General features: G+C 34.3%; 1 protein-coding gene across 1 annotated transcript in view; it reads left to right on the top strand.

Moving 5' to 3' along the window:
- The window catches only part of SHOC1 (shortage in chiasmata 1), an 80,741-nt gene that overhangs the window by 29,080 nt on the left and 38,177 nt on the right, over window positions 1–13,484 (top strand). Inside the window, exons 8-10 of the mRNA XM_069472151.1 lie at window positions 307–408; window positions 1,524–1,632; window positions 4,652–4,746. Coding sequence (XP_069328252.1) covers window positions 307–408; window positions 1,524–1,632; window positions 4,652–4,746 — 306 coding nt within the window. The remainder of the gene's footprint in view (window positions 1–306; window positions 409–1,523; window positions 1,633–4,651; window positions 4,747–13,484) is intronic.

The following is a 13,484-nucleotide window of genomic DNA, read 5'->3' as shown; positions in this document are numbered from 1 at the left end:
TTGCAACTTATGGATTTCCCACCCTATCTTAGTTTCCAATGATTATGTAGATTTTCCCATTTTTATTTTTCTTTGGTAATTTTGATTGATGGTTGAGGGGTAACGGGGTGTGCATGGGGCAATAGTTACTCACCTGAGTCAGCATTTTCTTCAGAAGTTTAAATCTCTACTTCTCTTTAAAAAGAAAATTGGCCTACAGTAAAGCAATGAAGATACTTTAAAAGGAAAAAGCCAATGAACAAGGTTACAAAAAACTAATGTAATGGTACTTTTTCTGGTAGTAGAGTTTCTTCCCTTTTTTTTCAGATCTTACTACCAAGCATGCAGTTGACATTGAGGATATGAAATGCAGCTCCACAGAGATTTTGACCATCCAAAGCCAGAGTGAACCAGAGTACAGTGAACCAGGTAGAAATTTTGAATAGATCATGGAGCTTATCAGGGGTTACCTATTTATGATGTAAAAGTACAACACATTCACATCTACCGTCTACTATGAGTCAGTTTTCATGTTTAAAATTTGATTATTATAATCCTAGTTGTCCTTTTGTCTCTTATCTGCCCTTTTATATTTGTTACTATCATTAACTCAGAATCCTACCAGCATCAAAACTTAATAATATACAGAGGAGAGTTACAAAGATTAGAGAAGAATGGAGGAAACAGCATTAATATTAAAAATAGAAATCTTAAAATATTATAACTCAGTAAATAAAACTTTATATTTTATATCAGCATTAGCAATCTTGTTGACATTTGTTACACTTTTTAAAAATTTAAATTTTTAATCTCCCAAAGCAATCTTATTCTCTTCTCCATTATTATTGTTCAAATTTGGTATTGCTACCGAATTTGAACTCTCAGAATCATCTTTTGTCCCAATGCAATGCCAAATTCTGTTTCTTCTTAACTATATTGATGATATGGTCATTTAGTCACATTTATAATTGGATCATGTTATTCGTCTATTTGGAAGTTTACTGCTTTATTTATGAAAGTCATAAAACCACGCTGACTACTTATCAATAAGTGAGAATTAAGTTTTTAAGTCCACCCTATAAATATATAATTCTATGCTAGGCCATCTAGAGTCTAGACTCATTAAGGTGAAGAATTACTCTCCATAATACTATTTGCTTAACATCATCAATATTCAGTATGGAAATAAAAATAGTACTATCTCCTAAGTATTGACAACATAAGCTGTGAGAATTAAAAGCATTAATACACATAAAGCTCTTAGAATTTATCTTACATACAGTAAACTCAATAAAATTTAGTTGTCAGTGTTTTTTTAAAAAATCATCACTATTGTAGTTGAGACACCATGTGATATATATGTAATTCCTTATATAGATGAAAATTTAAGAATGTTCTTTGTATCTCAGGTAACTCAAATTTCTTTTTATTGAAATACTTTTATTATAACAGACTGATCAAACATAACATTTGCTTATAAAAAGTTCTAAATTATACTTAATTTTATTCAATGTTTATGTAACTTTAATTTTCATATATTCCAGGAGAGTTAGAAATGCCACTAACTCATCTACCCCTAACAAGCCAAAATTCTTCAGTGAATTTATTATGTACAGGACTTCAGACATTTCCATCTTTTCCTGTTGGTAAAATGTATGTAAAGATTATATCTAGAACCCAATTGCAATTCAGAACAAGTAATCTTTAACTAAATATCTCCATATAAAGGCAATTTCCAAGATGTCTTTATCAAAAAATGTAAGAGATAGTATAGTATTTGTAGTAAGCAACTTGAGGGTCTATATGAATATGTATGCACATTATTTGGTTTTATATGTGTAGTGTATCTTCAGAAGGATATACAAGAAACAAGTAATATTGGTTATGTTCAGAAGGGAATTGAGTAACCTGGTAATATGAGTAGGAAATTTTTTTCACAATATGGTCCTTTTTTTAAAATTCAGAATATTAAGGGAGTACAAATGTTTTTGTTACATGGATAGCTTTTATATTGCTTAAGTCAGGACTATTAGTGTGCCATCACCTGAATAGTGTTCATTGTACCTGTTAGGTAGGTTTTTACCCCTCCCCCTCCCCCCTTCTTCATTTATAATGGCATTTACTTCTCTCTTGTCCCCATTTGTGCCCATCGATTAGTTCCAATTTATTAGAGAGTACATGGGGTGTTTGTTTTTTCATTCCTGAGATACTTACTTTGGGGGTGTTAAACTAGCTTCTTTTTTCATGTTGCCAGAATTCTTTTGCTGGTTTCTTCTCATCTGAAACCTCTTCTTTCATTCAGCTCAGGGCAAACAGATTTGTGGCACGCCTGTTCTCCTTTGCTAGGAACTCTCCTGCTTAGAAAGAAAAGTCCCTAGATAGCACTTTTGTGACCTACTCTGGAATACTGACCTGGCAAGAGAGGGGCAGATGCACTAAAAGCCTATAATGCAGCTGTTCTGTGTTGTCCCGTTCCCCTATGATTGTCACAGTCCAAGCCAGTGCTGGATGATCTCCATGCAGAGTGGTAGTTTGTTCCCTAGGTCACTGTTGGAAGCTCATGCTGGGGGCCAGAGGAGTCCCTTTCCATGGAAGCTAGTGTTGCAGGAGAGTATGTCTCATCACTACTATAGTCACCAGCAAAAAAGAAATCACTTCCATTTGGTTCTGACTATAAAAAATTAAAAATCCTTATTTTAAAAATGGATTTACAGTAGTCACCCCTTATCTGTGAGGAATAAATTGCAAGACCCCAATGGATGCCTGAAACAGTGGATGTTATCAAACCATATATATGCTGTTTTTACTTATACATACATACCCATGATAAAGTTTATAAATTAGGCAGAGTAAGCAACAATACCTAATAATTAAATAGAACAATTATAACAATATGCTAGCATCACTACTTTTGTACTTTGGGAACATTAGATAAAATAAGGGTTTCTTGAACACAAGCACTGTGATACTGTGACAGTTGATCTGATAACCAAGAGGGCTACTAAGTGACTAAAGGCCAGATAACATAGACAGTGTGAAGATTCTGGACAAAGAGATGATTCACATCCCAGGCAGAACAGAACAGGACAGTGCAAGATTTCATCATACTATTCATATCAGTGTGCAACTTAAAACTTATGAATTATTGATTTCTGGAATATTTCATTTAATATTTTTGAACTGCAGTTAACCACGGGTAACTAAAACTGCAGACAAGGAGGGAGGGACTACTGTATACCTCAACTGTAAAACTAAAAACAAAAAGAAAAAGTGTTAGAATTTAAAACAACATAAGGGAAAATAAGAAGTAATGTTATCGTACCCTTAACTTATTTTTATGGCCCTAATTAGTTTTATTTCAGAATACAACATTTTGGCTGGAAATAATACCCAGTTAACAAATGTTTTTAGTGCCTACCACAGTAAGACTGTATGTTTTTACAGGACTAAAAAGAAAAGTCTGTATGGCATAAGATTTTATTTCTGTACTAACTGATTACTGACTTGTGAAAATATTTTTAGGGCCAAAGAATATATCAAATTCAGACATGTCTTTAGAAAGCTTCACTAAGAGTAAAAATATTTCTCTATACTAGACATGGCTTGCCTGAATATTTCTTCTTTCTTTCACTTTAAAATAATTGCCTACAAGCTGAGGTGTCTAGTTGTCAAAGAGACCTTGGTAAGATTCAAGAATTATCTAGGTTCCTAAATTTTCTAACACATGACTCAATTTTTGGATTATGCAGGTAAATTGTATGGCTGAGACATAAAACCTAGCTTTCTACTATCCTAGCCTGTAAGTTTAACTAGTAGTACTTATAATTAACATGCTCATATGTGTTCCATGTGGACAGAGAAACAGAATACAATCAATTCTCACTCAGAGGTAGTGGAAGGTTTGAGGCATAGATTAAGGGTCTTATAAATTAATGGTCTTTCCCCAGCCAAGTCTAGAAACTTCATAGCTACTGATGAGTTGTGATTTACACTGAATGTCATGCATATTTCCTCCCTTCTCCACCCAGCACCCCAAAGCACACAAACATACACACACAGACACACATCACTCACTCACACACTCACCAAAATTGAAGGACCCGAATTAAACTTTAGGACCAGGCCACTTCCAGAGAAAGTAGAACAGACAGGACTTTGATTTCATAGTTCTGATTCTCAGCCAGTGGAGGTTCCAGAATTTGTATATCAATAGAATGGACTTAGCGACAGCAAATTTGTAAAAAATTTTGTTGAAGCTGCTAGTTTCATGATGAGCACAGTAATTTTACTTAGATTGTATTTTATTTTTGGTGGCTTATAGGGTTTGAGCTGGCACAGTTTATGGAGTGAAGTGCTAGAACCCTCCCAAGTCAGCCCCCACCACTCCAGGTTCCACTGAGGGAGGTAAAAGTGGGAGTAACTTATAGGCAAGCAGGAGCAATTAAGGAGTTTACAAATTACCAAACCTTCCCAGGGAAGGAGGAAATAAGTACTGTATTTGTTATCTGGTCTGTGAAAATCTACTTCATTTTACACATTTATAAAAATCAAGTTAATTTTTTACTTGCTTTTGAGTGTAGAAAATTCTAATAAAAATATTTTACTTAAAATTTTATTATACAAAAAGACTCAATATTATTAATGTATTAAACTTTAACTCTTCTTTTTTCAGTAGTTTGCTTATTGCTGAAGAATCAGCAAAGAAATATTGTATGGTGTGGCAATTAGAAAGCTGCAAAAGCTCTTTGAACTCATTTTTGCTTACAGGTAAATATTAATTGCTAAATAGAAAGTATGGGTAAAAAGGTACAATCAGTAGAAATGTGGGATATTATTTTTCTTTGACCACTTCTTAACACAGAATATATAACTTAGCACAAAGCTGAAATATCCAGATTACCTGCCAGAAGGCACATTATGCTAAATATAGTAGTATATAACAAGATCTTGGTCTCTCTGATTTTCTCAGTAATTCCTATATATGGGAAATAAAAGAAAAAAAATACAGGTAGTACATAAAACCATCCCATACGTACAGTTTGTGTTTCTGAGTTTGTGAGTTGGTTGTTAAAAAAACAAAATTTCTGCATAGCTAATGTTAAAATTAATGTTAAAATTTTTGGTTTTCCAAGCTTCCCAAAAAGGATATTTAAAAACATTTTAACAAAATGTATTTATAGTTTAACAAAATAATCTGGAGTTGAATATAAATTTCACACTATATTCAAAATTTATCTAAGTTAATCTCTTTTCTGTGTCTGACCTATTCCATTATGGAAATGAAACTCTGGATAAAGTATTCTTTTTTAAAATTTTTAAATGAATCACTGAGTTGCATATGGAGGCCGGAGAAAGTGAAAACAGTAACCCTGTAAAGCAAGTAAGCACCAAAGCTGGCTCTCATTCCAAGCGTTTCTGCTAAACCGGGGAGACCTTGAGTTTCTTTTTTTGATATCTGCATGGAACACAGCATCAAGAAATATCCTACATGAAGAGTCTAATAGGAGACCCCTGTATAAAACTGGGAATTCAACGAAATATGCTATCAAAATGAGAGCAAACAAAAATAAGCCACTACATAGAAAGGGACACTGAATAAATGTGTCTATTTCTACCTTAGACCTGGAGGAGAGGAAAAGAAAAAAAATAATCTCCACTTAAGTACTTTTAACCAGAAAGCAGCCATCGTGCTAGGTTACAGTGTGAATTCAAACCACCTATATAATTTAAAAACAGGTGGTGATTTAACTTTAAAGTGGTCCCAGATTGACAGTACCCCTCAGAATATGTAGAGAAACAAAGGCAAATCCTTTCTAGAGGAAAATAAATCCTTTCTGGAGGAATGAGAATGCACTTCAGCCCATGCTTCAGAGAACTTCCACAAAGTTCAAAGAAACATGTGCTAACAGACAAAAATCACAGAATAAACAGGCATCACCAGTGAGATCCAGCAGAAACAACAGACATCAAAATCAGATCATGTATTAGAAATATCAGACATATAGTATAATATGTATTTAAAGCAAAAAAAAAAAAAAAGGAAGTGGGAGGGAGAAAAGAAATATGAACAAGGAACAAAAGAAATAACCAAACAACTTTGCAAAAGAACCATATAAATCCTCTAGAAATAAAAAAGAAACAATTAAAAGCTTAGTGGATGAGTTCAATAGGCACAGCTGAAAAAAGGATTAATGAACTGAAAGATTTGAAGAAATTGTCTAGAATCTAGTACAGAGAAACAAAGAGATGAAATATATGAGTGGTTAAAAAATGAAGGATTGAGTGAGATTGCACATATATCTAATCAGAGATCCAGACAGAGATAATAGAGAAGATAAGAAAGGTAATTTTTGAAGTGATGGCTGAAAATTTTCTGGAATTGTTGAATAACATCAATCCTTAGATTTATTAAGCTCAATGATTTCCATGCAGGATGGATAACAAGAATTCCACTCCTAAAGAAATCATAATGACTGTACATTGCCAAAGAAAACACAGTGATCTTGTGAGCACCAAAGAGAAAAATGACAAATTCCTTCTCAATGACACCAGTGAAAGCCAGAAAACCGTGGAATAATATCTTCAATGTGCTGAGAATAAATACCTGTCAACCTTGAGTCATATGCCCACCAAAACTATCATTCAGTAACGAGAGTAAAATAAAGATATTTCTGGAAAATAAAATGTCACAAACCTAAACCAAAAGAAACTCTAAAGAATACACTTCAGGCAGAAGGAAAGCAATCCCTAATGGAAGGTCCGAGACATAAGAAGGAATGATGAGGAAAGATATTTGAATATATGTGCATATGTGTATTGACAGGTCAATCATAATATTTGCTTAGATTTGTATAAGGAGAAAAAATGCTGGGTTGGAAAAGGAAATATGAGAGTTGTAGCCTCATAAAATTCCCAGTGTTTGGGAGAAGGGTAATATTTTATTTCTTTTCTTGGTAGTGGGTGTATACTTGTTCATTTTATTATTTTTCTTTAATGTTTATGTTATATATAGTCCTTTGTATAATTGCATATTTCATAATACAGAAATGAAAGTAAAACCAAAAAAAGACAAAGAGCTTGAATACCAACTCCACTGCCTATTAGCTATATAATTACCAAGTAATTTAATCACTCTGAGGCTATTTCTTCATTCAATGGAAATAATAATAATAATTTCTATTTCATAAAAGCCTATGTCCATACAAAGACATATACATGAATATTTATAGCAGCTTTATTTGTTGGAGCCAAAAACTATTTTGTATATACAATATATTCTTGTTAACTCTAGTCATCTTAGTATGCAATAGAACACCAAAACTTATTCTTCCTATATAACTGTAACTTTGTACCAACCTCTTTCCATCCCCACTCCGTCCCTTCTCACTCCTCTGGTAATTATTCTAAACTCTATTTCTATGAGAATGACTTTTTTGATTCCACACATGAGTGGGATTATGTGGTATTTGTCTTTCTGTGCCTGGCTTACTTCACTTAACACAATGTCCTCCAGGTTCATCTATGTTGCCTCAGATGACAAACTGAATAGTATTTCGTTGTGTATATATACCACATTTTCTTTATCCATTCATCTGTTGATGGACATGTAGATGGATTCCATATTTTGGCTATTATTACTAGTGTTGCAATAAACAGGAGTACAAATGTCTCTTCAACATAACTGATTTCATTTCCTTTGGATATATGCCCAGTAGTGGGATTGCTGGATCATATGGTAGTTCTATTTTTAATTTTTTAAGGAACCTTCAATCTGTTTTCCATATTGGCTATACTAATTTACATTATCACTAGAAGGGTGTAAGTGTAACCTTTTCTTCACATCCTTGCCAACACTTTATTTATTTATTTATTTATTATTTCAACATATGATGGGGATACAAAAGTTTAGGTTACGTATATTGCCCTTGCCCCCACCCCAAATCAGAGCTTCAAGCGTGTCCATCCCGTAGGGTGTGCATCGCACTCATTATGTATGTATACACCCATGCCCTCCCCTCCCACATCTGCCCGACACCCAATTAATATTATCTCTAAATGTGCTCTTAGGTGCTGATCAGTGAAACCAATTTGATGGTGAGTACATGTGGTGCTTATTTTTTCATTCTTGGGATACTTCGCTTAGTAGAATGGGCTCCAGCTCTATCCAGGAAAATACAAGAGGTGCTATATCACCATTGTTTCTTATAGCTGAGTAGTACTCCATGGTATACGTATACCACATTTGATTTATCCACTCATGTATTGATGGGCTATTGGGTTGTTTCCACAGCTTTGCAATTGTGAATTATCTTGCCAACACTTTTGATTTTTTGATAGTACCCATTCTAACTAGGATGAGGAAATAATCTCCTTGTAGTTTTGATTTGCATTTCCCTGATTATTGGTGATGTCAAGCACTTCTTCATGTACCTGTTGGCCATTTGTATTTGTTTCCTGGTTGCTGAGTTATTTGAGTTCCTTATATATTTTGGATATTAACCTCTTATCAGATGTATAGTTTGCAAATATTTTCTTTCATTCTCTAGGTTATCTCTCTGTTCTGTTGATTGTTTCCTTTGCTCTGCAGAAGATTTTTAGTTATACATTTTTGAAATGACGAAATTTTGAAATAGAGAACAGATTAGTGGTTACCAGGGGCTAGTGACTGGAGGATAGGTGTAGGAGGGAGGTGGGTATGGTTATATAAGGGCAACAGGTAGGATCTTTGTGGTTTTGGAACTGTTCAGTATATTGAGTGCAATGAGGGATACACATTGCATAGAATTATGCAATGATAAAAAATTGCATAGATTTTAATACATACATACACGCAAGTACAAGTAGAACAGAAAATCTGAATAAGATTGGTGAATTGTTTCAATGTCAGTATACAAGGTGATGTTATACTACAGTTATCCAAAATGTTACCATTAGAGGTAACTAGGCAAGTGTACAAGAATCTCTCTATTCTTTAATATTTTGTATAACTGCATGTGAATCTATAATTATTTCCATCTTAAAAAAAAGAATGAACTGTTGATACCTACAACATGGATGATCTCAAAATAACTATGCTGAATGAAAGAAGCCAGACACAAAAGAGTTCATATGGTATGATTTCATTTATATAAAATTCTAGAAAAATGGAGTTTAATTTATGGTGGCAGGAAGCAAAACAGTGGGACAAGGGTAGGGGAATGGGCAGGATTAGAAGGAGGTATAAAAAGGCAGGAGGAAACTTTGGAGGCTAATGGATATGTTCATTATATTGATTATGGTAATGGATTCATGAAGATACACATATCAAAACTTATCAATTTTTTCATTCTAAATATATGCAACTTATTGCCTGTCAGTTATACTTCAATAAAGCTATTAAAATTGTATTTATCTCATAGGATTATTTTAGGATTAATTAAGAATAGTGCATATAAAGAAAGCACTTGGCAGATTTTTTTTAGTAACTAATAATTACTAGTATTAATATTAGTACTTGTCAGTTTCTTATTTTTATCATTATTATTACTGTCATTATAAAAAGCACCATTCCAAAATTAGGGTTTTAAAAAGTTCCCTTGTTCCCGTTTGCAGTCATTCTCCCTCTATGCCACCCCTCTCCCCCACCAGCCTTTACCTTCGGCCCCAGCAACCACTCGTCTACTTTCTATCACTATTTATTAGTTTCCTTGTTCTAGAATTTCATTTAATGCAATCATATAGTATGAACTCTTGTGTCTGGCTTCTTCTACTCAGCATAACATTTTTGAGATTCATTCATGATGTTGTATGTATCACTAGTTCATTTCTCCTGTATTGCTGAGGAAATTTTCATTGTATGGATGTAGCACAGTTTGTTTATGAACTCCCCTGGATTTTTTCCCAGTTTTTTATTATTGTGAATAAAACTTCTATGAACATTCTTGAACAAGTCTTTTTATGGACATATGTCATCATTTCTCTTGAGTGAATATCTAGCAGTGGAATTGCTGAGTCTTGTGGTATGTTATATGTTTAATTTTATAAGAAACTACTAAATTGTTTTCCAAAGTAATTGCACCATTGTACATTTCCACCAGCAATGTGTGAGAGTTCCAGATATTCTTTATCATTGTCAACACAGTATCAGCAGTCTTTAAAATTTAGCCATTCTGATGCATGTATTGTGGTATTTCATTGTGGTTTTAATTTTTATTTCCCTGATGACTAATGATGATAAGCATCTTATTACATGCTCATCGGCCATTTTTATATCTTCTTCTTTTTTAAAAAAATATATACAGGCATATCTCTTTTACTGCAATTTGTTTTGCAGATATTGCATTTTTTACAAATTGAAGGTTTGTGGCAACCCTGTGTAGAACAAGTCTATCTAAACAGCATAGGCTCACTTTGTATCTCTGTGTCACATTTTGTTAATTTGTAATATTTCAGACTTTTTCATTATTTTCATATCTGGTATGGTGATCTGTGATCAGTGATCTTTGATATTACTATTGTAATTGTTTTGAGGCACCAAAAATTATACCCATATAAGACAGTGAACTTAATCAATAAATGTGTGTCTACTGACTGCTCCACTAACCTGGCTGGTTCTTCTGTCTCTGTCCCTCTCTGTGGGGCTCCCTATTCTCTGGAGACACAACAATATTGAAATTAGGCCAGTTAATAACCCTACAATGGCCTCTAAGTGTTCAAGTGAAGAGTCCACATCTCTCACTTTAAATCAAAAGCTAAAGATGATTAAGCTTAGTGAGAATGGCATGTCAAAAGCCAAGATAGGCCGAAAGCTAGGTCTCTTGTGCCAATAGTTAGCCAAGTTGTGAATGCAAAGGAAAAGTTTTTGAAGGAAATTAAAAGTTTTACTCCAGTGAACACACAATCAATCAGAAAGTAAAACAGCCTTATTGCTGACATAGAGAAAGTTTTAGTGGTCTAGTTAGAAGATCAAACCAGCCACAACATTCCCTTAAGCTAAAGCCTAATTTAGAGCAAGCCCCTAACTCTCTTCAATTCTGTGAAGGCTGAGAGAGGTAAGGAAGGTGCAGAAGAAAAGCTGGCAGCTAGCAGAGATTGGTTCATGAGGTTTAAGGAAAGAAGCCATCTCTGTAACATAAAAAAGTGCAAGGTGAAGCAGCAAGTACTAATGTAGAAGCTACAGCAAGTTATTCAGATGGTCTAGCTAAGATAATTGATGAAGGTAGCTACACTAAACAACAGATTTTTCATGTAGAAGAAATAGCCTTATATTGGAAGAAGATGCCATCTAAGACTTTTATAGCTAGAGAGGGGAAGTCAATACCTGGCTTTAAAGCTTCAAAGGACAGGCTGACTCTCTTGTTAGGATCTAATGCAGCTGGGCCCTAACAAGCTGCATTAGCTGATTTTAAGTTGAAGCCAGTGCTCATTTACCATTCTGAAAATTCTAGGGCTCTGAGGAATTATGCTAAATATACTCTGGCTGTGTTCTATAAATAGAACAACAAAGCCTGGATGACAGCACATCTGTTTTCATCATGGTTTACTGAATATTTTAAGCCCATTTTTGAAATCTACTGGTCAGAAAAAAAGATTCCTTTCAAAATATTACTGCTCATTGTCAATGTACCTGGTCACCCAAGAGCTCTGATGGAGATGGACAAGGAGATGAGTGTTGTTTTCATGCCTGTTAACACAACATCTATTCTGCAGCCCATGGATCAAGGAAGAATTTCAACTTTCATGTCTTATTATTTAAGAAATGTACTACATAAGGCTAGAGCTGCCATAGATAGTGATTCCTGTCTTAGATCTGGGCAAAGTAAATTAAAAACCTTCTGGAAAGGATTCACCATTCTAGGTGCCATTAAGAACATTCCTGATTCATTGGAGGAGGTCAAAATATCAAACATTAACAGGAGTTTGGAAGAACTCCAACCCTTATGGATGACTTTGAGGGGTTTAAGACTTCAGTGGATGAAGTAACTGCAGATGTGATGGAAATAGCAAGCAAACTAGAATTGGAAGTGGAGCCTGAAAATGTGACTGAATTGCTGTGACTTTATGATAAAACTTGAAAGGTTGAGGATTTGCTTCTTGTGGATGAGCGAAGAAAGTTTCTTGAGATGGAATCTACTCCTGGTGAAGATGTTGTGAACATTGTTGTAAGGACAACAAAAGATTGAGACTATTTCATAAACTTAGTTGATAAAGCAGTGGCAGGGTTTGAGAGGATTGACTCTAATTTTGAAAGAAGTTCTGCTGCGAGTAAAATGCTATCAAACAGCATCACATGCTACAGAAAAATCTTTCGTGAAAGGAAGAGTCTATCGATGTAGCAGACTTCATTGTTTTATTTTAAGAAATTGCCACACTGCCCCAACCTTCAACAACCAGCACCCTGTTCAGTCAGCAGCCATCAACATTGAGGCAACACTCTGCACCAGCAAAAAGATTACAATTCGCTAAAGGCTCAGATGATTGTTAGCATTAAAGTATTTTTAACTAAGGTATGTACTTTGTTATTGTAGACATAATGCTATTGCACACTTAATAGACTACACTATAGTGTAAACATATCTTTTATAAGCATTGGGAAAGCAAAAAATTTATGTGACTCACTTTATTGCAATATTTTTTTTGCAATAAAGTGGAACCAAACTGGCAATATCTCTGGGGTATGCCTATAACAGTTTTATTGAGATATAATTCACATGTCATACAATGGACTCATTTAAAGTATACCATTCAATGGTGTTTAGTATAATCACAGAGTTATGTAATCATCACCACAAACCATTTTATTTATTTATTGAGACAGAGTCTCACTCTGTCACCCAGGCTAGAGTGCCATGGCATCAGCATAGCTCACAGCAACCTCAAACTCCTGGGCTCAAGCGATCCTCCTGCCTTGGCCTCCTAGAGTTCTAGGATTAGAGGTGTGAGCAACCGTGCCTGGCCCACAAACCTCTTTAGAACACTTTTACCACCCCATAAAGAGACACTATACCCATTAATAGTCAATCCCTATTTTACCCAGCTGTGAAACCACCAATTTATTCTCTCTATATATAGATTTGCCTCTTGTGGACATTTTACATAAATGGAATCATACAACATGGCCTTTTGTGACTGGCTTCTTTCACTTAGCATCTTTTCAAGGATTCATCCATGTTGTAGAATATGCATATCTTATATGAAGTATTGTTCAAATCTTTTTCCAATTTTTAAATTGGGTTGTTTTTTAAATATTGAGTTATAAGAGTTCTTTATATATTTTGGATACAGCTCTTTGTCAGTTATATGTACTGCAAGTATTTTCTTCCAGTCTGTGGCTTGCCTGGTAAGTCAGTCTTTTGACCCATAGAGTAACTGTTACCTCCAAAGCTACAACTCATTATATGCCTATCAGCAATAGGACTTTCTGGAATTTCTTCTGTATCTGGTGCAGCTCCTATAGTAGGAAAAAGAGGTCTTAAATTTTTTTATTTTTAATGATTTGTTTTATTCAGGCCAAAAATTGATTTTCA

Source organism: Eulemur rufifrons, chromosome 7 (genome assembly GCF_041146395.1).
Source record: "Eulemur rufifrons isolate Redbay chromosome 7, OSU_ERuf_1, whole genome shotgun sequence".
NCBI classification, from domain to species: Eukaryota; Metazoa; Chordata; class Mammalia; order Primates; family Lemuridae; genus Eulemur; species Eulemur rufifrons.
The sequence above is the reverse complement of the archived record's forward strand: the minus strand, read 5'-3'. Positions and strand labels throughout refer to the sequence as shown.